Here is a 26,345-nt window from a genome sequence, read left to right as displayed (position 1 = left end):
GTCTTGACAAATTCCTTTGTTGTGGCTAAACTCAGCATGGGTGCTTGTGCACCACTCATCTGAGTCCCTGCTCGGGCTCTGATCTTCCACGCCCCCCCATCCCCATTGTGGCCGTAGGAGGTGTCACTTTATCACCCCCCGTGGCAGCTGACGTCAAAAATGTGCACCGCACACCAACGGTGGCCTCTTTGTAGTCAAAAGATCACACCTCACCGGTAACCTCGACCAGATCCCTCACCTCAAAAAAAGCAACCTGCACTTGGCAACAAAGGTGGCCCGGGCCGTCTGTATCACAGTTCTGTGTGCGTTTGGAGCAAGGGCCTTCTTCTGTGGGGAATTACCCATCTTGAACCATTTTGTAATCGCACTACTATCACGTCACAATGATACGAAACAACAAAACACGACTTAGCAGCATGCATGCGGGCCAGATAAATCATCTGCAGCAGCTCAGAACCAATATTTATGTGCTAACATGATCAGAATATGTAATAAAATAGATTATACACACCTGAGATTAAGATTATCAAATCTATACAGTATGAGAGCTGATCACAACAGACTTGTTTGGCTTATTGTGACCAACCAACGAAAGGTGAAAAATTGCTGACATAGTCCATGAGGGGAATTTTAAATCTGGTTGGTGAAAGAAATTCTCCCATTGAGAATATGTACAGCCAGTAACTCAAAACAGTTGTATCACAAATCATGTTTCTCCATTGAAATGAATATAAACTAGATTAATCCAGTTTATCCTGTACCCAGCTCAAGCCCCCCCCCCAGAAAAAATAAACTAAAACTAAAACAAAAAATTGTAATGTCCTTATTCATTAAATAATTAAATAGAATGGAAAGAATTAAACAGCATATGCATCATGATTCATTAATTGCCACTGCTTCTGGCATGTGTGACTTGGCCACCGGGGGCAGTATAACAGAGTCATACTGACCAACTACGACAACTGTAAATCACGCAGTAAGCTAAGTGAACATATTATTCCGTTTGATTTTTAGCTTTTGGCTAGTTGAAATATCCATTCCTCGAAGCATTGCAACCAGGATTCTAAATTAAGTTTGTACAACACCAGCCAACGTGGCTGGTGACTGACTCTTTAAAGTTACGGGCCAATCAAAATTTCCAATAGCATTTTGTTGTTGTTGTTGTTGTTGTTAACTTTAGCTCTGCTGTTTTTCTCATCCTCACTCACACCATCTCCGTTTGTCTCTCGTGCTGGTTGCTCTAGTTCGGTCATGGAGAATTTCGGTTAATACAGGCCAGCGCTTGCAAAAATATTTAGGCTAGCTTAGAAGACAAGACCCAATGTAAGACATGAATGCGCGTTTATCCTTGTTGTAGTGCAGCCTGAGTGCAAAACGAAGGGATTCAGATCTGCCTGTTTCACAACACACAGGATGACAAACTCATACAGAGTGGCCAATATTCACTTAATCAGGTTTTGCTTTCATTGCGCAGCGTCTGTCTGTGAGAACAGGAGCACCACTTTCATGCATTAACTACCGTCTGGACACAGAGGAAGCGTTCAGGACACTCAACTCTGCCTCCAGATATTTCTGATAAAATATAAAAGCCATAATAATCAAGGAACAGGCTGTAATGGGTGTTGTCCTGTCCCCCCCAAATCATTCCCAAACAGTCTGCCTGACTCCCGTAGCCCGTGCCAAATGCGAAGAAGGAAAAGGGGAAGCAGAAAAAATAAATACATCCTCAATTTTAATGGCTCATTTCCGTGGGACACTACACTTAAGCCTTAGGCCCGCCAGCAGTAGAGAGGACGAAATCGAGGCCCCAGCAACCCCAGTAACGTGTATAATCTGCTTAGAAAAACACACGACAGGCACAGAATCCAAAAAGCAAGTATGGACCTGACTGTAAGTACTCTTTCCTCTGTTTTTACACCTGCATATTTAGCATTTTATTGCAAGGAATTTCTTTTTTTTGTTTTTGTAATCAAGTTTATAGTTGTCAGTATTATAGTTTATAGTTGCCATGTTTATATTTAAAGGCGGGGGTATCAAACTCATTTTTTGTCTCAGGCGACATTGTAGTGACCATTTCCCTTGGAGGGCCCTTATGACTGAAACTATATAAAGAAGAATACAATTTTATTCAACTATTGTTTAAGTAGCTGGAATGAGGTGTTTAGTCACAAGAAAATGCTTACAATATGTCGCTGATTTATTACATATGAAAATTTGAAATTTTGGTACAGATTTTAGCAAGAATCGTGGGAGTTGTCATCTTTGATTTGCCTTTGCGAGCCACTTAAAATGATCTTAAAAATCTGGCCCCCGGGCTTTGAGCTTGACACCTGTTGTATAAGGTATGTACCACCCATGGAAAATGGAAATGGAAAAAATAAAATGAAATGAGAAATCTAAACTGATCTTTTTTTAAATAGCTTTTAATGGTTGACGATCATTTGCGTAAGAGTAGAGTTTATAAGAGTAGCAAACCATATTTTAGAAGAAAATCGTGATATGTGGGGAACAGATGATCTTGTTCTGCTCCTTTAGCCTTTCACAGTGCATAAAATCATATTTTAAAATACTATAAAAAGATAGTGACAACTGCAAACGAGGATGCAAACCAAAAGCCCGCATCACTATTTGATTTGATGTGGATTACACAAGTTCCGAGAAACAGTTGCACTCAAAGGATACCACAAATATCCAATTAGGACAAATTTGTGTCCTAACTGCTTACTTTTGGTTGGACCTTATGTAATGCCGAAGCAGAAGAACAATCACATCATTGCATGAACTCTCAGCATTCCCTGTTTCATTCCACGAAAATGTTGGCGCAAATTAACTGTGCAGGGAATCTCAATTTTCTCGAGATGCCTCAAAGATAAATCCAATTTGCAACACACACACACAAGTAAACATTGAGAAAGCTTGCCGGGAATAAAAAAATTCCCGCTCATGTGCAAATCTATGAAAATCTTTTCAATGTGATGGTCTATATTTAGAAGATTTATAAAAGTTTCATCTCACACTAAATTGGAGTCACAATGATGTTGCTTGCGGCTTTATTTTCTCATAGGAAAGAAATGTCCAAGGTCAACTTCTCACAATAAGAAGTTGTGCTAAGTGGATAGGTATGCGTCGATGCAGCGTCCTTGTCATTCACCCCTCGGGCCACAAGGTGTTCCGATAGTTTTCTGGAAGTGTGAGTCCCCAGAAAAAGTGTTCACAAAGTGGGGCGATCGCTCACTATGCTGATGTTTGCCTTGGACATTTTTTAAGGATTGTTAAAAGCCAACAAAAGCAAACATCCTTGGATCAGTTCTTTACAAAACACCAGGTGAAAACCACTTCTGAGATAGACTAAAGAAGACTAAAGAGGGCAAAAAAATGATGAGGGTGCAGTTAAAAATTAAATGACCATAATTTTTATTCGTTACTGTATTCTTTGTTTTTTACATTATGCACAACTCTCATGTATTGTGCAATAATCTAATTGGAACATGTATTTGTTACATATTTTGATGCATTTTTATGCTTTAAAAACATGCATGTCTGAATTTTGGGGGGGCTTGGAACGAATTAGGGCATTTACATGGAAAACGCGTCTCTACTTACAAATTTTTCTACTTTGTAAATTTCTTCCAGAACCAATTAATTTCATAAATAGATGTACCACTATACCTTCGATTGTAATACGGATGAAATTATTGCTCATTTTTATTTTTTTTAAACTACATTCAAAGTGGACCTTGAAAAAAAAGATCTATTAAATCTCAATTACAATATTAAAACCCTTTCATGCTCCCTGTAACCTGATAACATGATAAGCTGTCCACTGTAGTAACCACTGAAAAGGGTTAAAGATGTTCATTTTTCTAATCATTAATCATCGACATTAATTTCATTTTTTTTTTTCCTGCAAAAGCTCTATGAAATATATTTTTGTTAATACATTTATGTTTTGGGGAAAATTAATTAGCTTTACATTATTTCCTGAGGATTTTTTTTGTTCTCAAATCTCATCAGACTTTCTGGAACGGATTGGTGACGAAAGCCAAAGTTCCACCGCATACGTTTTGAAACCGTACTTCGTTCAAAACGTGCGTTAATTTGCCCAATAGTATGATGGATGTCTTGCAGGCAGACGCAATTCATTTGGAATTGTCACATCATGAAATGCAGATTTGACGCTCGGTAAAGGCGCAGATGGTGAATAATAATAAGAAAGATGACAAAGGGATCAGCGAGCTTGCACCATCAGTCACCCTCTATTGGCCGCTTTCGTCTCCGTTATTGTGCTCCGCACTGCGCAATGAGGCTATATACACACACCTGATGATAAACACGCGGGAAGATTGGCGTGTGATAAAGGGAAAATAGAGGAGACAAAGGCCTGGTGGGAGTCATTTTGTGGGGGAAGGTGGGTGATGGTAAACACTGCCTGAATTAGCCTGTCGGCCCACTCAAAAGAGAACGCATTCACTAGAAATAAAGTTTCTTTTTAATCATTGTTCTGTGAGGAAAATAGCCCGTTATATTAAAGGGGGCGGGTGGGAGGGGGGGGGGGCAAGCAGGTTTTCCCGATGTCTGTACGTGCACTACATATGTTTAAACCAATCAAAAAGCCTTCCAATTAAGAGTCTCCTGTAAAAGGTTAGCGATTGTTTCCAGGAAAGAAAAATCACTATCTGCCTCCCATTTTCATATGAATGAGCTCTTTTAATTAAACAGAGCAGCTAATGAGAGGCTATAATCAAAATAATAGAATGTCAGAGCAGCTATGCGAGGGAGGAACAAAAAAAAAAAAAAAAAAAGAGGCCCACGTGGACGACATACAGTATAGAAGGAACAAGCGGCGCGCTCGAAAGGGGCGAAAAAAGGAGATTAAGTGCTTCTGAACAGAAAACAGATAGCTGTTGTGTTTGAACCTTTCATGTTTTATTTTTTTTCCCACCGACAGAAGTTGAAAGGATGGAGAATTTAGCAGAGACTTTGGTGCGCAAAAAGAAACGAGGACTGAAGAAGAAATGCAGACTGGCATGTTGTCTCATGTGTGTGTCAGAAGATGGAAAGTAAAGTAAAGTGAGAGAAAGACACATGCGGGGAGATCTCAGATGAAAACCAGGCAGGGGGGCGGGGGGGGGCTCTGATCTATTGTTGCGTCGGTACGCACGCGGCACGGCGGCTCGTTTGTGCGCCTGCTGTAATTTCTTCATTTGAAGGTTAATTAACACTCGCAGTCAAAAGTAACAGGACTGCAAATCAAAGGGAGTAAACAGTCTTGCGGTTGCCTCAAGGGATTATTAGAAAAATAAACGAAAGCTGCGTAATGCCATGCAAATATTTGAAATATGAACTTGGGAAAGCAGTTTTCCTTTGATAGGACTTTAGTGATCAAGGACAAGTGAGGTAAACTTGAAGCAACTATGAAGCAACTGGACAAAAATGCAATAACCCGCAAAATAAAATACAAAAAAACGCCACAACATCCAATAGCACCCAAGAGCTCTGCGCTCACTTTTGATTGACACGGTCGCAGAGGTACTCACGAAACAATAGATTGACTTTTGTGTTTGTCGCTTCCCGAGAGGGACACGATGCTAGAAAGAGCTTAGCAGATCAGTTTTAACTTTAAAACTGCACTTGAGTATAGAAAAATGAAAACAACAAATGCACTTCATGATTCCATTGAAACGTTTTGCACACAAGTAAAATAAACATTTTACTGAAAGAAATGTTTACAAAACAAACAATTCTTGATGTTTAACTGCAACCGTGTGGAACTTCCAAAAAAGATGAATACAACCGAAATGTACTTAGTCATTTTTGCAGAGAACCATTTTGGAATCAGCATGTCAGTTTGAATTATAATTACAATAAAAATCTAACTTTGTCTTTTTTTTTGTTTTGTTTTGTCTGTCTCAGAAGGCGGCCACTTTGCCACATGCTGCCAACTGAAAATGACAGAGCTCAGGGCACCTGAGCCCTCATGACATGGTTAAATATGGCTGAATGTTGATGCTTAATTCATATTCCACAAATGCAATATTAATCACAATGTTGACTATTATAGAAAGTTTAGACGAGTGATTTTATAAACACATTTTTGGGGTGAATAACACTTCTCAATGGTAAAAAAAAATCATATCAATATTTATCATCATACAATATATCAATACATCAATTATTTTTAGGTCAATAAATCAAAGCCCCATCCTTTGTATTTTCTGCCTTGAATTCCCAAATTAAAAAGGGCAGATAAGCGCAAGTAACAAAGGTACACAGATCCTTCGTGAACCGATGTGTGTGCGTGTGTGTGCGCGTGTGTTCTTGTGTGCGTGTCTTGGGAAGCTTTTAAAGGCACACACATGTGCATATATTTGATTTGGGGCTGTGCCGTGTGCATGTCATCGCCCCGGCTCTGGCAAAGCAGAGGGATATGAGCTAATTAGGAAGGAAGACAACCGAAGGGCCAAAAAAAAAAAAAAAAAATTGGGTGAGGGGTTGGGGGATTACATTAAAAGAAACGGGAAGAGGGGATTACTGTGAGAGGTGTTCTACTTTCAGCTCAAACAAAGTACGAGACAAGGAGTAAAGACTTTCGAGACCGATGAACAAGAGCGTTTGCACCTATTTAAGAGCCCTGTCCCTCATTTGACGTTTCTTTATGTGTGTCTCTCTCTCTTTCGTGTCTGTGTTGCCATCTCGCAGGACTTGTCCCTTACCAAGCGCGGCAACCATATCAGATGGGCGGCGGGCCACTGTTATCATAAACACGGATTTGGGAGGGCTTGCAGACATACTGTACATAAACAGCAGCACCACAGGCTGCAGTGTCACATCTCTTCTAAACCTCCGTCAGTCACTCTGCTCTTCTAAAAGCCTCATCAAGGCAGTGTTTGGGTCAGCCTGCCAGCGCTGCGCTTTCAGACGGCTCTCGCATACAACCGGAGTCACCGCGGGGACCCCATTAGCCCCGGCCCAAAGCCATCAGAACTCCATTGTCCCTGGCTGTCAGTCCACGATTGGTTCTGTATACATTGGGCCATTACAGAACATTATAGAACCCTCAGGGTACAATAAATACCTCTTAATCTGATATCCTTGTGTTTGCTTTGACAGAAGTGACTTGGAGGGTATTGTGGGTTTGAAAATTTGACACAAGTGGAATACTCGGTGGAGAACCGCAAAGATCGCGAAAACATTTCCCCTTTACAACCATTAGCTGAGGTCATAAAGTAGCATTTATGCTATGAATTATTTTGTTCACGTTTACAATGTACAGGTACATTATAGTCAAGATGGCTACCATAGCGGAACTAAACATACCTCGTTCAATATGGACGAACAGAAAGCTAGCGAGCTAGCCAAACGCGGGAAAAAAACATTTTCCCCTCAAAGTCTACCATCGCCGCTTCTGATGAAGCTGAAACAAATGCCCTTATGAAAAGCAAAAGACAAGCACCTTGTTTCTAGCCAGGGTCAAGGTTGTAACCATTTTGCATCGATATGCATTTAGTTCGGTGGTTTCTGGTGTCAAGTCAATTGTATTTGTATGGCACCACATCGCCCAGGCACCTTACAGTTAGAGGGGCTCTGACCTCTCCTCTCATCTCCTCCCGATATTATTTACAGCAGTCCCGTGAGCGTTTGCAGCTCGCTTTGCACAACCACGAGGCTCCATGTCATTGGCTTTTTTTTAACTATGAGGCTTGAACGGTGTTTCTCTCTGGCCTGTGTCATGCTTGAGACATGAGGCAACACTTAAGTCATGTTTTCTTCTCGTGTCGTGGATGCCAGCAACAAAGCGGAGACAACAGCTTTTGGGTGAAATTTGATGAATCTAAAATGCACAACCAATTTCATTTGGCCTCTAAACGTTTGAGTGTACGTATCCAACACTGTTGAATATTTCAGTACATTTTGTGCGGGTAGCTGTTCGCTAAAATGGAGCTGAAAAGCAAAATTCCCAGCAAGTGTTTGATCCAGGAACGGACCGATCAATTTTCTGGTTTCAACTACAATTGGTATACAACAGCTCTCTTTATCATGCATTTCACATTTTGAGATCATGAGACCAAGATGCCATTGCAAAGCGTGAAACAAATGGCCAATGGGCTCAAAGGTATGATAAAACGTCATCAGTAGGTCGCAGTAAAGATTGGAAGAGCAACAGAAAGAAGTACAAACGTATATAGATGCACCACTGACCCATTAATGAGTGAAAAATTATGTATCTTTCTTAAAAGGTAACTTAAAGTGGTCTGGTCTGAGCCCTGAAACTCCAGGGCTGAAAAGGAGTCCCACTCCGGCCCTGTACTATGCCCTCAAAAGTTTAGAAAAGATCACATTATAGTACATTATAGATTCATTCCGAAATTCCACTCAAAAGCCGAAAAGCTCAGACTTTCTGTGAAGTAGCCTGAAAAAAAGATGAAGATATGTTCAGAAATGTTTTTTTTTTCAGTACACTATCATACAATGCCTTTTTTGAACAAAACATAATTTCCAATCGATGTGTGTCCAGATCAGAAACAAATACTAGGCCCTGCTGCTCTCCTCAAAGAGGAAGACAACTACAAGATGAAATCGACAACAGACGAACGTATTTTTGGAGGTGACGTCACAGGTGACCTTTGACCCGCACTGCTGAGCTCAGCTGTAATGATCTTCTGTTATTGTGACTGTCAATGACCGTCGCCGCTTGTCCTAAGGTGACGAATAGGATGACAAAGATAATACCGGCCCCTCCGGTTTCGGGTGTGATTGCTGGCTGGTCAGCGCGTGTGAATGACTATGAGATATGGCAACACTTTATCAATATGCCGCTTTATTGAATTGGCAGCGCTCGTTTGCATGGCTGTTTTGTTGTCTTCCTGCTTCGGCTGAGACAGGCGCAGACATGAAGACAATTCGAGCGGTGACGGTGGAACAATGGCAATCTTTATGGGCTTTTCTTTCACTCTGGCATTTTGGTTTCGCCTTGCAGATTTAAGAACAGATCAGCTAATTAGCCCGAGTTTGATTTGCAAAAGGACATAAGTCGCGGGAAGATAATGGCATGCATAAATGCTCCAAGCATTCATTTCCCTCCGAACATTTTGCAATAAAGTTGAACAGACACCATATAGTGCATTTATTCCCAATCACAAATCACAATAGATTTGCGCAGCTGGGCAGGTGTGAGATAACAATGCCGGAAATGGGGAAAGGTGGACTGAAAGAGGCGGCAGTGCTATTAAATGAAACGACCACCATTTTTTAATCACAACTAATTACATTGGAAGGCGAGAGTGTGATTCTATCACACGCATGTGTCTGCTCTTTGGCATGTTCTCGACACGCATCGTCTGTCATGGATTCATCAACCAGAGATCACAATCGCAATATTGTGTCGTTAAGTGTTGTCACAATGCCAAATTTTGGACTTTGGCCCCTGTAAAAAGTAGCCGGATTTATTTTGCATGCACGCTCGTGTTTTGTCCGTAAGAAAAATTGTGCCCCCCCCAGCATTTCAGCTTCCCTTTTCTGGTCTAGATAAAAGCTGATTACTGTTATTTTGTTTTTATAAACCAAGTGCAACAACTATGGGTATAATCAATGTAATATTTGAATGATTCAATATTTAGATTTTTTTTTCTTTTGCTTAACATGGTATAATTTGCAAAGTCACATCAAAATATGTGGACAATTTTGTGATTAAATAAAACAATTACATTATTCTGAAGCTTTTATTTTTATTTTTTTTAAGTACAACATGATTGCGATTGGATGTCAAAGTTTACATTTGTTATTGATAACGCGTTAGAACTGGACTCATCAAATGATCCCTTCTCTTTTTCAAACAAGTATCATGACGGTGGGTAAAAATCGTATAACGTTGCATCGGCAAATCCTTTCGGCCACTGATTATCGACGTGGTACTTAAAAAAACAAACAAACAGTTCCATGCGAATAAAGTTTTACAGTTTTGTTGGGGCAAATAAACCTTACAAGAATGTAATTTGGGACGAGACATTAATACAAGGAGGGCCCGTTAGGAGGCTCCCCAGTGGTTAAATTGCTAATTAATGTTGCAGCCATTTATCAGTCAAATGACGGCTAATTAGTCTTTTCAATCTCGTCTGCCTTGAGACACATTTGAAACCGGTTCTGTCGCCCTCCTCCTCAGCTTTGACAATTACGGTACCCCCCCCCCCCTTTGTCTCGGGAGAAGCAGGCCCCGTTATCTGTGCACATCGACGCTCGTTTCCCATCTGTAAACATTGGGCGGCTCAGAGGTTGACCCGTAGCTACTGTGGTGAACTCGAGGTTACCCGCGTAAAGGCGGTATGGATGGAAAATCATCACGTCTGGGTGTTATCACTAAGGGCAGCTGTAAAAGTGGTGCTGGACGGGAACCTGTGGTGAGGGAATGGCACGACTCTGGATTTGGATTTACACTCGGGGGTGGAAAAGAGCAGAATAACGCATGATGACGATCGTATCAATGAAGTTATTTATAATCTTGGGACAATGGATGTCTTGATCGCCGATGATGTGAGAGCTTGCATAGACAACTTTTGTGAGCATAAAATAGATGTGAACATATATTTTTTTCACCATTTCACTTTCAAGCATATTAACCCTTTCATGCACTCCGTAACCTGATAACATGATAAGCTGTCCACTGTAGTAATCGCTGTTCCGAAAGGGTTAATATTTTTTTCAGTAGCAGCGATTCAGCGATTTAATACGTATATGTAGTCGAGAGTAAACAGCTGAGTTGCAGTTGGAAGTAAGATTTTTTTTTTGTCCTCCCCAAAAAGTAAGACAAACAATACAGGGACCCCGTTATGTTCCAGTGTGCACGAAGCCACTCAAAATCAACGGCAACCATGAATTTCCCATCCATGTTGATCTCACTCAGGATAACGTGTATTGCTCCGTCCCACAACCTCCCCATGTGTCAGCCGCCGAACCCCACCCCCAGCCCACCCCCGCCAAAATCTCGACAGTCATTGAAGCAGATTACACAAGCGCCCTCACCGAAGCTCGGAAGGCTTCTCTCACATACAAACACAACAAGATTAGCATGCATGTTAAGATCGATGAGAGAAGCCGCCGCTCCCGTGTCCGCTTCAATGAGAAAAGAGGACGTTCTTTATCAAGACAAGGAGGATCCACCTAATGATCTTTTCCTAAGAAGTACTGACAAAAAGTGCATATTAAGCGTTATCTTTTTTTTTTAATTATTTTTGTTATTTTTCAATTAAGCGGTTACCAAACATAATAGATTTTGTTTTGTGTATTTATTGGTAGGTGTGTTACGATCGTTCAAATAATATGATTCATGATTGAATGAAAATGTCAAAATGTTTTTTTCATAATGTCTCGAAAAAAACTGCTTTTGCAAAGATAATATTGATATTGATATTGCTTGAAATGTTTTTCACATCAAAACAATAACAGTCACATTTACCAAACGGACAATTGAATGTACAGTATGTTTAATTGGCTAGACTGAATACTATTAAACTGTGCAATGAGGGATTGATTAGTTATGCAAGGCATCCTGAATAGAAAAAAAAAGAGAAATAAAAAAGGATGGCAAATGAGCGCTGCTAGAAAGCGAAATTCGAGAGACACACAGACGACGAGCAAAACGAATATTTTGTCCCCCTCTCCGCCTTCTTTTCTATAAGAGGAACGCGAGGAGATAAGACTAAAAGGACTGTCACTCAGGGGAACAAACCTTCCAGTGTCCCCTCTTACTCCCGCTCCTCCTGCTCTCTCCAATTTCCTCAGATTCCTGCTAAGATAGAAGCACTGTTCACAGCGTCATCTTGAAGTATTTCCAGCCAGACTGATGTATGTCGCCATTACTGACGACACTTTATTACAATTTCCGACTAAATCGTACTACAATCTATGCCATAAGGACAGGGGGTGTCAAACTCATTTTTGTCACGGGCCCTTTTCGAGTTACGTCTTCCACCCCGGAATGCCGTCACGGCAGGGAAACCCAATAAATGTTTAATCATCACATTGTATGGAGTACTAGTGCTGAAATTAGTCAACTACTTCTTTGTTGTTTGTTCAAATATTGTTCAAGTGAGTGTAAACACAATAACAAAATTATTGAAAAAATCTCAATGTTATTTATTACACATGACAATGTGACATTTGGTACAGATTTTTAGCAAGGAGCACGAAAGCTGACAGACATTATTTGCTTACGCGGGCCAAATAAATGGACACGACGGACCGGATCTGGCCCACGGGCCTTGAGTTGGAAATCATTTAACTGCACGTTTATTCTAAGTGGTTGCAATTTGCAGTGATGCGGTACTGCACTGCATTCTACTGTACATTTCAAATAAAGGTTGAGAATAGTTTGATCATCATAAGCCCACCTTACACCGAGTGATGCATGAGCTTCCAAAAACAGTTTTTGGGGGGTTGTTTGGACTGTGATTATATTTGGCGTGGTGAAATTTAGGGTATTCCCTCAATGTTGTTTTGGGGCTCCAGCATAACAGAAGGAAAGAGTAGTGTGACATTACAACAATCGATTTAGATTATTACGGGTTCTAATGGGCCGTTGGTGCTTTTGCATAAATGCAACACTAAATTTATTTTGTAATGTCATTTGACCCCCCCCCCCCCCCCCACCGCCCCCGCACCCCAACTCCCCACTAATTAATTCACTTTCCTTTGGAGCCCTGCGATTGCATTCATGACACAAAATGATTCATAAAGCACATCACAAGTGAAGAGACAAAAATAATGACTGGCAAATGAAGTTTCTGATAGGCTTTGTTTTATTTGCATGACTTTTCTGATGAATCTGATATAATTGCAGGTCAAAAACCCTTACGCTGTTGTCATTTCAAGAAGTTATGTCAAAAAGAAAATTACAGCATGATTAATCATTGACCCCAGTGACAGAACAAGAGATAGATAACAACATGATTGCTTTATAACACAATTTTTCTCCGTCCTCAGCTAGTTTAAAAACCTCCCGTTATCAGATGCGTACAGAAAAAAAAAATCAATGGTTTGCTAATTGTTTTTCAAGACCTATTAAAAAAAGCACACAAAAAAACAAAACAAATGCTTGTTGTCAGACGGGTGAATCGAGTCCATCTCGCGTTGGTGAGATTAAACTTTTCCCAGTAGTTGCAGCCATCCCCTTTTATATCATTTAAATTAAGCATTTTCCACCGAGCCATAAAACGAAGTCAGCGCAGGCTTGCTCCAAGGACAAAGAGTCTTGATGAATGTTCGAATGGCATCGCGGAGATCACGACTGAACCATCTTCTTATGGGGGTCGAAGACATAGCGCTTAAAATCCAAGTGAATGCTAACATGCTGAGCGTCGGTTTTGGGCTCGTCTTCATTTGCGGTGCCACCGTCTTTGCCGCCCCCTTTCCCCTTTTTCTTGGAAGTGGTCGAGGACAGCAACTGCTTGGTTTCTGAGCGGAGACCCTCTGAAGAGAAGATCCGCAGACATGATTTTTTTTTCTTTTTCATTCTCTATTAATTTGAAAACCCATTGACCTTCACACCTTATGAGGGACTCTTTTCTGCTTCCAATACCCATTGTACACTTTCAGAGGCACACCTGAGCAATCTTGGGAAGCTCTGCATGTGGTCGCAAATGGGACAAAGTGGGAAAAGACATCTCCCTATTAGGACCACTAGTATCATGTCAGAATCTATAAATAAATAAAAATAAATATAAAGATATATACATACATATATGTATATATAAAAGCATGTACAGTGGTACCTCTACTTACGAACGTCTCTTCATACGAAATTTTCAAATAATGAAACGCCTCAACAGGAAAATATTGCCTCTAGTTACGATGGTTAAAAATACAGTCTGGGCTGCTTCTTGTAGCTCAGAGTTTCCTGAATGCAACATACTTATAGCTGTTCTGCCATTGGCCATGACCGAGCATCATCCTGGCATCCCATTGGTTAAGAGGGACCTCTACCGAATGTGTCTATGCGTGGAGATAAGATAGACATCTCTCTGCAGCGTCCTCGTCATTCGCCCCTCGGGCTACGAGGTGTTCCGATAGTTTTCCGTAAATGTGAATCCCCAGAAAAAGTGTTCAGCAGTCGGGCGATCTCTCACTATTCTGATGTTTGTCTTGAACATTTTCGAAGGATTGTTAAAAGCCGACAAAAGCAAACGCCAGGCGAAAACTACTTCTGAGAGAGAAGATGAACTAAAGAAGGCAAAAAAAAAACTGATGAGGATGTAGTTAAAAGACCATCATTTTTATTCTTTACTGTATTCTTTGTTTTTTACACTATGCACAACTCTCATTTATTGTGCAATAATGTCATTGTAGCATGTATTTGTTCCACATTTTGATGCATTTTTATGCTGCATGAAACATGCATTGTCTGAATTTTGAGGTGGCTTGGAACGGATTAAGGCATTTACATGGGAAATGCGTCTCAACTTACAAAATGTTCTAGTTAAGAATTATTTTTCCAGAACCAATGAATTTCGTAGGTAGAGGTACCACTGTAGTTCAAAATCTATTTATGTAATTTACAGAATGCAACTCTTGCATCGAGACGACAACCACGAAATAGACATTAAGCTGTCGTGCATCTCCGACTGCACTGGCGAGTGTGCATTTTGGTGAAGTTCATCTGCGGCGGCTGGAGCACGTGCGCCCGTCTCCACATGACCTGCAGCCTTCACTCTTCAGATTTAACAGCTAAAAATGTGCAGCAAAGCACGTCTCTGTTCCTCAAGGAGACATTCTGGAGCATGCCGACGTTAATTCCAACGCTGCGCCTCCCAGTCTGTTGTCTGCCTTGTTCTTAATTTCTATGAGTGACTCTGTCACGCTCCTTATGCAGAGTCACATTTCTGCCCTTCTTGTGCTTTTTCTATTTGTGCTCTCCATTCAAACAGGCTGCTAATTTGGCCCGCGGGTTTTGGACACGGAAGGTAAGCAATGTTCTAGTTTCATTGCTTAACACGCTGTCTGTCTGGCCTCATCCATAATGGCGCCAGCATTCTTGTTATCATTATGCCGATGTAAGGGTTGTTATGCTGTGAGATATCGCGGCTAGTTGTGGCTACACCAGCATGCACAAACTTGAAGGAATTTGTGTTTGCATGCAAACGCATACAATCGAGTCCTCTTCTCTGTGAATTAAACGTATTGAGGACTGGCCAAACTTTTGAACTCAAAGGTCATATTTGATGTTTAAAACAGACAGATAGGTCATAATTTCTTTCAAATGTCTAGGTCAAATAGGCTGTTTCAATAATAAAATATTCCTTACTTTTTTCTACGTGTATTGTTGATAAATACTGTGATCGTAATCGATGACGTAGCCAAGTATTCGACCATACAAAAAAATTGTGACATTTTAAATTATTCTTTTCTGTTTTGTTTACATTTTCAATTAGCCAAGTGTTTCACGTGCGGTGGAAAAACTGAGTATCGGTTTTCATATGCCCTAGTTAAGCTTTCGTTTTTGTACGATGTAGGTTACAGGACTGTCGACAGAGAGGGGCTTGTGTGGCCCCCGGGCCACACTTTGCTCACTATTTCTAGCTGCGCCCCAATCACAAAATGGGTAGTAAATATAATTAGTTCCATGTCGTTTCTGACCAAAACAGCAGTACGTACGAGTGCAAAACAGTATACAGTACTCAAGTACTGTAGCACACACAACTTGACGAAGTGTGGGGACTTACTGCATGTAGTTAATGAGCTCCTAGTGTTGTTTTTAAAAAATATATATAATTTCTTTATTTTACTCACAAAGGCCTCAAAAATGTTGGTTTTGGTGTACAGGTAGCACAAGTTCATCATATAAAAGACAAAGAGGAACTTAAAATTTTCTCATGTCAGAGTAATGATAATCTTGCTATGTAACATTCCCGCTGAAAAGCTCACTTCTTCATCAGACGCGCCGTAAGCAAAAGCTTATGACAGGTTCACGCACTAAACAACATGCGGCATTTCCACAAATAGTGGCCAGGTGAAGATACAATCAGTGCCCTGAATTATGGGGGGGGGGCTTGCATTTTCACGTTGCAGTTTTCAGTTTTGCACTCGCTTTTTTTAGAATAAATATATAGCCTCGTCTTCGCCCCAAGCCGTTAAGTGAAAGTTGGCATTGGCTCTACAGTAGAGAGGGTAAGGTAAGCAGATAGGATCACACCCCAGTAAAAAGTGGAGGATTTCTACCAGTGTGTCAAAAGTGGATGTTACGTGCACAGTGCATTAATTCTTGCTTCTGCAGATTTTTTTTTTTATGAAACGTGTTAAGACACTGTAACCAAAGAAGTGTTTTACATGATGAAAAAAAAAATGCCAAAAACGTCTGCGTGTGTGAACAATAAAGTGTATGAACTTAAATCATTACATTTGCTCACATTTGCCTATTTTTTTTCTCCTTGATGGGAAAGGGGAACTGTCTCTTTGGGAAGGGGTGTTTATTTGTTCAAGTGGATGACGCGGCCAGCCACTAACCGAGAGATGGCGTCCATTAGAGTAAAGCCGTAATGGTCACTATTTGAGGAAACACAATACACGCTATTAGCAAATCGTGCTTACATAGTAATATAATAAGGTGGAAACACATTTAACAGAATGAAAGCTGGTTGGACAAATACCATCATTTCAATTTTTTTTGTTTTGTTTTTAAATCAGCAGATCAGCATTTTTCCCTAAAGTTATCATGTCAAGGAAAAATTTCTGTGAAGTCAGAACTGTTTTCAACAAAAATCCATAGGGCGTATGCAGTATCACAAGTTACGTAATAAGCTGAATCTGCAACTAATCGGCATTCTGTATTGGTCAGCCATGTGCAATTTAACATGGAAAATCCCATTGTGATGCATCAAATCTCATCAGATCGGGTTGTAATTTGCTGTGGTGAAGCGCCTATTGCATTTTGTTTGCCCGGATGCAGGAGGAATGATCCTTCGTGATCGTGGCTGTTCACTCATTCCTCTCACAGGTGGAAAAGGTTTTAAACCTTAACAGGTATCAGCATTCTCTGATCAGGATTGTGATTATGATGACCCTCAAATAACGATAGTATAAGGGTAATGACTTAGAAGAAATAAGTTTTGGAACACATTCACCAGCACTTTCTTTTCGCAAGACTGTGTGTGTGTGTGTGGGGGGGGGGGGGGGGGTCCAATGAAGAGGATGTCGGTGAGGCTCTCTTTTTTATATGTTTTTGTTTTCTCTCCCCTCCCGGGGTGGCGCAGTGGGTTCGGAGCAACAGAAGGTAAAATAAATACAGAACAGATTTCCCCCGGAACACATGGCAATCCCCGGAGGAATCCCGGGAATGTGGCAGCCCTAGCACTCTTACCACATCCTGAAAACAATCTCCCAAGCCCCCCTCAAAAAAAACCTGAAAAAGTGTTTGGGGCGGGTCCAGAATAAGAAGACGACCTCTTGTATCCAACTAAGCAAAAGTAACCGAGCCGCTTGGAAATGTTTGGTCCTTACCTGGTATTCGAATTTTGAACTTCCCGCTCTGTCCAAACCCGCCCTCAATGACGCCGGTTTCACCCGTTGACAGCGTGACCTTCAGGCCCACAAAGATCTGCAAGTTGGTTTCCTTCTTGAACAGGCTGCGGCCAATCACAGTGTAATCGTCCGTCACCTGCAAATGACACAAAGAGGAGGAACGTGAACAGCCGACACAAGGCGCCTTTTTTGATGCACAAACTAATCTGAATACAGTGGTGAAAATGTCAGCCATGATCGCTTGGCGAGGATAGCCCGCCCCTGTGTCATGTGCCCTCATCAAGCCCACCGCTGGCGCATTCTTCCCGTCTCGCCGCCTGACTGTCGCCTGTTGGTCGTTACTACACATTTTATGCCATTTGTTTGTATTCCTTGCTTATCATCCATCACTAATCTGATAACAGGAGGGCACCGCTCTGTCTCCGAGCCTCCTCCAGCACCACGACTAGCTCATCCTCTCTTCTGCCTTGCCCTCATTCACTCTTGAACATTTGACCCTTGAGCGTGACTGATGCGCTGATAAAAAGAAGCATAGTGGGCTATAGACGTCCGACAGACCGTACGAGGAGTCATAGCTCAACAATGACAGCAATGTGTCCGGCAAACGCCACGTGACGAGCCGTCTTGACCTCCCGCACGCATCGTTTCACTCGAGAATCGAGGAGTGAGGCAGTCAACACCTTGAGGTGCAAACACAAAGAAACTCCTGCGCGCACTTGACCCTTCCCCGACCTGAATTTCACCTCAACACGAGGGGCACACGCAAATGGAAGTTCACGACATGTGCGGCTCTTCTCTAACGTTGTGGGAAGATGGCGGTCACACCGTGTACAAAATACTGCCCGTTTAAGTGGCAAGTATTTTGATCATCGCAGCATGGTGAGAAAAAGGAAAAAGAAAAGCACTTACACTAAATACAAGGACTGAAAATTTTTGAACGCGTATCTAATTGCAACTTTTTCCCCCTCAATATTGTGACTGTGATTTAATATGCTTTTTTTTTCAAGGCCATCTTCACACGTTTTTTTAAACAAATACAAGCAATAAATTAATCTGTATTTTGAACTTGATTCATTGCTCAGCTCTATTAAATACAAAATACTTGACTGTAATCCACCACCTCGACAGTCAACTTCAACTCCAGCATTCCTTAACAGTACGTCTTGGGTTCAGTGAAGGTGTAAGCGTGAACAGTTGTTTGTCTATTATGTGCCCTGTGATTGGCAACCAGGCCAGGGTGTGGCTCGCCTCGGCTGGGATCGGATCTGGCTCGTCCGCTCGCCCGAGGACAAGCGCGATTAAAAAAAAATACATAAATAAAAAATGGGTGGGTGGAATGTGATAAATCACACAAATGATTAAATGTGACCGTTTGTCCTTTAACGCCGAGTCTTTGTGCGTTCAGGAATGCAAATACTGTAAACTACTAGAGTCTGATAACATCAAGAAATAATAATGTGCACATGCACATTATTATAGTTTTTTTTGGATAAATCTAAACATTTAAAAATGAATAATAATACATATATATTTAACATTTCAAATACATTTATGGTTAAAAATCTTATATGCTGCTGGTGGATCAACTATTACAGAAACCAAAAATAGCAAATATATTAATTTAGGTCAGCTGTGGCAATGAATGAATGATAAATCTGTTTCGCATTATGTTGGTATACAAGTAGGGAACTGTTAACCAAAGTGAAAATGAAATTGTCAAAAGTCCTATTTGTGCTTGTTTGCATCCGTTTTATTAGTCAGGAGGCTACCGTACTTCCCGGAGGTGGTGTCATAACGATGGTGATTCACAGTGACGTGACTCCAACCGTGAAAATAAATTCCTTGCCCATGAGCCACCTCTTCAACACAGTTTCATTTTTGTATCTTCTTCCAATAATGGTTTAACTATGTCCAAATGATACTGCGTTAAAACATTAAAACGTACTACTTGGGGTCGTGACGTACGATGAAAGAGAGAGACCGTAGGATAAGAGTCACATGAACAGCAGGCGGTGCGCGTATTCCTGTGCCACTCAGGTGTGTCCAAACAGCGCCAGTCTCTGACAGCTAGACGAGCCGAGTGGCGTCAGTCGGCCACCCGTATGCAACCGTGTGTCGCAGGCATGCGCACCCACACGTCTCCAACGGCGCTCGGTGAGACTGCCGATGCGCAATTTTCTGTGTATACGTGTCTGTTTGTGAACACGCAATACGGGCGTTGTCTGCGGAGCCATGCTCCAGCGCCACCAGCAATGAGAAGCATTCAAAGCACCGGGAGCACGAGGACGACTGCAGGGTCAGCGGGAGGGCATAAAGGCAAAGTACAGTAATTCACCTGCACACTTGCAGTTCAACCGATCCTCATCTATTAAAAAAAAAAAAACTAATCAATTTGCAGTTTTTGTGCTCCTTCTGAAACAAGTACTGTACATTTAGCCTGGGTTGGAGGTGGAAATTAAAGAGTCTTCAACTCAATTGCCCATTCTTTCTAAATCAGCCATTAGTAATGCATGTATTTTAAATGCTCATTTTTTTGTTTGGACTTGTAATCTACTGTATTTTGCTATTTTGTGTTCAAATAAATTTCCGATGTGTTAAAGGTGGGTTTTGTTGAGTTGTAATGGATTTAAAGTGCAAAGGAGGGGAAGGACATACCTCATGCCATAAATGTGTGTTCACTGACCAAGCAACTGTCAACAATTTGGGGGTGTAACTCTAAATAACTTTTTTTTCATCACTTGTCGCAATGCGTGGCAGGGCTCGGGTGCCATCACCTACAATTTAGAAATCAGCATTTACAGTAACCACTCACCCTCTCCACTTGCCCTTCCTTGTGTTTGGTCTTGTAGATGAGCAGGCGAGGGAGGCCCGTCTCGGCATAGCCTTTATCTTCAAACCCGTGCAGCAGGCGGCCCTGGAAGGCCAAGCGGCACGCATTAGCGTGGATGTCCGTATCAAGTTTGGAGCCAATCGTCAGGCAGTGTAAGGGGCACGTGACGGGGCGCTCAAATTCCAACAAGGCCCACTGCTCCGGGTCGGGTCCTGCACTGGACTCTCCTTGGCCTGTGACGTAGTCTTCCTGGTACAGGTACTCTCTGTCGAAGGCAAAGGCCATTTCTAGCGAGCCGGGCTGCGGATGTGGCGTGCCCGGCGGCAATCCAAAGAAGGTCACCCTCGCCATGACCGTCTCATGTCCCACCGTGATGTGGAACTTGGCCCGGGTGCTCAGAGAGCCTTTGAAGTAGCCGATCTTCTTGGCGGAGATGACAGCGGCGAAGACGGTGCGCAGGGAGCCCGGGGTGCACACCAGCCCCCGCTCCAACAACTTTGGGTCAAACTGTGTCACGCACACACCCACGCGGTCCCCTTGCATGGCCCCCGACACTGGCTTCCGAAACATCTGTATCGACTTTACCTTCTTAGTCACCTGATGGGAGACATGTGACAGAATAACACATCTTAAGTCTAAACACAGTTCAGTGCAAACTAAACAAAACAACTCTCACAAATTGGTTGGATTCAACTCAACTTTTTGGAAAGCGCACTTTAAAAAAAGCAATCACTGTTCAAACAAAGTGCCGTGCAAACAAAATCAAACATAAGACAAAAAAACATTAAGCAGTAATGTTAATAACAACGAATAACAACTGATAAAAAAATCAATAAATGAAATATTTTAAATACAACTCTTTATCCATAGTCTGCAGATTCTAGAATAGCATCATCGTTTAAATCAGCGGTGTATAAAGTATAGCCCGTTCCATTTTTTAAAACGAGTCACTAAATTATCAATTGTCCTGTAATGTTTGTTGCTTGAATTTAGCCATTTTTTAAAAATGGATTCATGTTTTCTCAATTTAGCTTATACAATTTATCTCATTCGATAATTATTGATCGAAACAATGAAATCACATATTTAAGACTTGTATTTCTTTTATTAAATAATTTTGGATTTGTTATAATTAAATCAATTAAAATACACACACATATTAATTGTATTTATTTTTGTTTTCTTTTCATCTATGATTGGCCTGGTCCTTTTCTCTGTTTTAGAAATCAAACATGGCCCTTGAGCAGAAAAATATTGCTCATCCAGGAATTTAAATCCGTTTATTCAACGAACCAGGCAAATTATTTCAGAATAAGAAAAATAATCATAAAAATATACAGTAACATCTGAGGCAGAAAATTCACTATATTGCATCTGGTCAACTTTTTATTTCATTATAAACTTTCTAGATGTATTATTGTTGATTCCATTTAATGTAAAAGTCAAACAGCTTCACGTTGAACAAACCCTACAATGGATTTATTTTCAGCGAAACTTTAATTTATCAGTCATTACGAGACACTACACCAGTTTGGCAAACTTGATCACAGTGTGCAGCAACAGGACAAGCAGGACAGAATAGATTTTAAATATAGGTGTCAAACTCAGGTTCTGGAGGGCCGCTGTCCAGCATGTTTCCACTAGTCTCCTTGCTGCAACACACCTGATTCAAATGAACAGGTCAATGTCAGGCTTCCGCAGAGCTTGCTGATGATCTGATCATTTGAATCAGGTGTGTTGCAACAGGGAAACTTGGAAAACATGCAGGACAGCGGCCCTCCAGGACCTGAGTTTGACACCTATGGAATAGACTGTACTTTGCCTCCAAGTAACTTTTATTACAAAACATTTGTCGCCACTCTGAGGTAAAAATGAGAACTGCAGCCAAGACTGCGTTGTTCGCCTTTGAGGTTGTGCTTCCTATAATTGGACTCGTTTGGTTTATGATGGCCACGATGAATGTACAACTCAGTCAGAAAGTGCAATTTACTTCCGCTAACACAGCAATACTTTCATCATTAAAGTAAATATCTTGAATGAAAAACACTTTGAGGCCATTAAGTACAATGCAACAAAATCGAATGGCTACACTAAGTTAGCATTCCTTCGTGCGCCACATGAAGACATGTTCTTATTCGCTGCCAACGAGTTTGTTCCGTACCATTTAAAACCTAAGTCGATATAAAGTGATATAACCCGCAGTCGTCGCCTCATCCTTCCCAGACATTTGAAGTGACCCTCTTCACCCGTTCCTCCCTCTGCTTGCCCATACCAAGGCTACTTCTGAACAGCTATTTCATAACATGCACCGTACCTTCAGTGCTGGGATTTCCACAGTGTCGTTGATAGCCAGCGACCCCTGCAGGATGGTCCCGGTCATGACTGTTCCTTGGCCGCGGATGGAAAAGCAGTGGTCCACAGCCATCAGCAGGTCGCCTCCTGGGTCTCTCCGTGGGATATAGGTCTGCTTTTTTAACAGCTGAAACGGAAAAGTTGATAAACATAAATACATTCACATCCCATCCATCCCACCGTTTGTTTTTTATACCGCTTATCCTCATTTGAGTCACAAGCGAGCTAAATCAGATAAATATTTCAAGAAAAAAAATCAAATCAAATAAAAAATTAGGCTGATTGAACACTCTAAATTGTCCCTAGGTGTGAGTGTGAGTGCGAATCGTTGTCTCTGTGTGCCCTGCGATTGGCTGGCAACCGATTCAGGGTGTCCCCCGCCTACTGCCCGGAGACAGCTGGGATAGGCTCCACCACCCCCCGCAACCCTAGTGAGGATCAAGCGGTTAGGAAGATGAATGAATGATGAATGAATAAAAAATTATGGAAAAAAAAGTTATTGACCAATTTTATTTTAAAAAAATAGCTACATCAATGCAGAAAATACTCTTGATTGCGTCATTGGTCAATGGAACTGAATAAAGAAGCCCAATCTGATCAATTGCAACGCCGATGCTGAAATAGGAATAAAATTAAGATAGTCAGAAAGATGTTTTTCACAATCTATTCATTTTGTGGTTGTACACACCACAGCAAATTACAACCACAGTAATAAAGATTTTTTAAAGTTATTTTTTCATGAATAATGCTTTAAAACGTGTCCTGGCATTTTTGGAAAAAAAAAAAAAAAAAGGAGAGTCAAAGATGGATCAAAGCTATCAGTGTGGCCGTTTTCACCTCGATTAACTCAGACAGCCCTTGTGGTTCCTGTGCGTCGGCAGCCTCAGGGCCCCCGGGCTTGGCCGCCACCGCAATCACCGGACAGTCTTTAAAACTAGATGAAAATAAGACAAGTCAACGTCGTTTTAATGATTGATAACAGTTCATCAGCTAGGAAATGTACCATGCCGTCCATATTTGTCATTGAATTTCTGCTACATGTGCTCTGACGCAGACCTGGTGTTCTCCAGCGTTTTGTGAAGTCTCTTGGTCATTCTCTCAATGGCGCTCTGCCTCTTGTTGGCCGGCAGAAGGTCCGTCTTGTTGAGCACAACCACCATGCGAGGGCAGGTCATCTCTCCGATGAGCAGACACTCTGCTGTTTGAGTCTGCACTCCTTTCACCACGTCCACCACCAGCATCATCAGGTCGATGATTTGCGCCCCTACGAGACGCGCAAACATACAAAAGCTGTGTTATGTTTATCTGAAAGTTGCTGGAAACACAAGATAGGCTTTTGTCTATTTGTTTTGGGGTTTTTTTTTGTGTAAATGGGTGACGGTGACTGGTGAAGTTGACGACAGCAAAACAAATAGGAGAAGAAGAGGAGACAAACATCAAATGGGAGGGGTGAAGAGGGGTGAACAAGAGTAAAGGGCTGGAGGGCTGAAACTCGAGCTGCTGCACGCTTGCTTGTCTTTCCTTTCTTGACTTTGCTTTCCTGCGCTCAACTCTTTTCTCTGCTTCGACTTGGCTCTGTCTATTTCCTGTGATTTCCCCACTTGGGACATGGGCGGGGTGGCGCTTAATATAGATACCCCAATTTATTCTTTCTCCTTCCAGCCCTAATCTCTGACTGGATGAAACCAACACAAGAACAGGGAGAGCATGCTAACTCCATACAGGATGGACGATATTCAAACCCGGGACCTCTCGACTGTGAGGGAAGATGTGCTAACCACTTTTTACAGTGCTGCCTGTGACTCTTCCATACATGTTGGTGGTTTCTTCAGACTTCCCCATAACCATAATTTGTATGATACATATTTGCTATTGTCTGGTTGTGTCGGTACAACTACCGTATTTTATAGTTCTTGAATGTGTGACCGCCCCCCTTAATGTGTAATACGTTTGTATAATCTACAGGGAGTCCATAAAGACTGAGTACATGGTCTAAAAAACTCATTCAGTAGTTCTTAAAAAACAAACACAATTGCATTCAATTCAATTCTAATGTTAATAAATAAAATTTTCAACATGATTTCCATCCTTTTCAATGCATAATTTGATGCGCTTTGAAAAATTCAGGTGAACTCAATGAAATGCACATTGACTGGTAATGCGTTCTCCCGTTTGGCTCAATTCTGTAATTTTCATCCAGTACACTTTGTCTTTTAGACAGAAAAAGAAATCAAGGGGAGAAAGGTCTGGTGAACGTGATCTCTCCGATGTAAACAGACTTTTTGGATACCGTCAATAACTGTAGCGCTACAAAATCATGCTGCCCACCCCCCAAAAAAATACAGTATGTCATAAATCTGACTTCTGCGTAGTTGGTGCCTCCTGCTGGAATTATGAACAGGACAATGTGATCAAGTCAGAAAACAGGGGTCCTGCACCCCCACTCCTCCCATTTTCTGTGGAAAGAGAATATCGGATGTTTGTCTGTATTATGTATGTATTTATTTACTTATTAGTCTATTGGGGGAGTTGTTCAAAGGGCCAGTAAGTATGGTCGCACATCCCTAGTTTAAGTTACCTGTATATTGGCCAACACCAACTCTGAACGTCCTGGGCAAAATGGAATGACATGGCAACACATAAAGCTGAAATCATTTGTACAAAAACCTTTTAATTCTAGCACGTATTGGACAGTGGGCAGCCAAGAGAAAAACTATGGAATTAAAATGATAGACTGATGGGAATAATTCCATGGAATTTATATTATAATTTAAATTGGAAATGTAGGTCAGTGCTTCTGAAAGGAGAATTTGGCGTCTCACCTCCAATGATGGTCCGAATGAGAGAGGCATGTCCCGGACAGTCCACCAGGGTGAATTGCAGGTTTTCATACGGTCGCTGGTGGTCTCCGCTCTCCCGCAGCTGCTCGGGAAAGTCCACGGTGAAGGAGGAGAAGCCGAGGTCCAGGGTGATGCCTCTCTCGCGGGACTGAGGGTTCTTGTCGAAGGCAGCCGTGGATGCGGTGCTGCTCAAAGCCCGAGCCAGCGACGTTTTGCCGCTGTCCACATGCCCGAGCACCCCGATGTTGAAATTCAAAGTTGAGCTCAAATTGTCTGCCATGTTGAAGTTCTCTCACGTGAAATGCTCTGTTGGTATCAATTCGGACCATGGACTCACACCACTGCGGGAGGCGACTTGTAGTTGCCCAAGATCTAAATTGAAACCGAAAGTCTCCGGCACGCTTATTACATGACAGACAATGAAATTAATCTCTAAACACTACTTGGACGTGTGGGAAAGTTGTCGCTTGTGTTTAGCTGGAGCCCATAGAATTGTTTGCAGTAGCTAGCGAAGTAACTGCAATGGCTTCGTAGTTTAAAATGAGCGCGCATATATTCGCATGACGACTAAATCTATCTTCATGATATTTGCCTCACACTTATTTGACAATTGTTTAACTCACGGGTATATTTCTGCTCGTTTCCACTTTGACAGACAACTTCGACTACAACAGGAAACGACAAAGGGGTTGGAGTTCCTGTGATAATAATGATTGACAAAAGTCTCGGCCAATTATAGTTTTACTTGCACTGCTTCTATCCAATGACGTTGCGTAAAATACAAAAAGGGCAGGGCTTTGAGGTAATACTTCCGCCAA

The 26,345-nt window shown here is 41.6% G+C and overlaps 1 protein-coding gene across 2 annotated transcripts; it reads right to left on the bottom strand.

The window, feature by feature from the left end:
- Positions 1 to 12,768: 12,768 nt before the first annotated feature.
- eefsec (eukaryotic elongation factor, selenocysteine-tRNA-specific) lies at positions 12,769 to 26,262 on the bottom strand. 2 transcript variants are annotated; one of them, XM_052077307.1, is made up of 8 exons: positions 26,151 to 26,262; positions 25,510 to 25,816; positions 23,744 to 23,951; positions 23,525 to 23,621; positions 22,650 to 22,814; positions 20,318 to 20,932; positions 17,485 to 17,641; positions 12,769 to 13,461 (listed from the first exon to the last, which is right to left on the bottom strand). In XM_052077307.1, exons 2-8 carry the CDS (start codon positions 25,805 to 25,807, stop codon positions 13,274 to 13,276), a joined length of 1,728 nt encoding a protein of 575 aa, XP_051933267.1. In that variant the 5' UTR covers positions 25,808 to 25,816; positions 26,151 to 26,262; the 3' UTR covers positions 12,769 to 13,273. The 2 variants fall into 2 exon arrangements, with proteins under 2 accessions (XP_051933267.1, XP_051933266.1); XM_052077306.1 differs by having other exon boundaries at positions 25,510 to 26,232.
- Positions 26,263 to 26,345: the final 83 nt, after the last annotated feature.

The sequence above is a fragment of the Hippocampus zosterae genome, chromosome 9, assembly GCF_025434085.1.
Source record: "Hippocampus zosterae strain Florida chromosome 9, ASM2543408v3, whole genome shotgun sequence".
Lineage (NCBI taxonomy): Eukaryota > Metazoa > Chordata > Actinopteri > Syngnathiformes > Syngnathidae > Hippocampus > Hippocampus zosterae.
The sequence above is the reverse complement of the archived record's forward strand: the minus strand, read 5'-3'. Positions and strand labels throughout refer to the sequence as shown.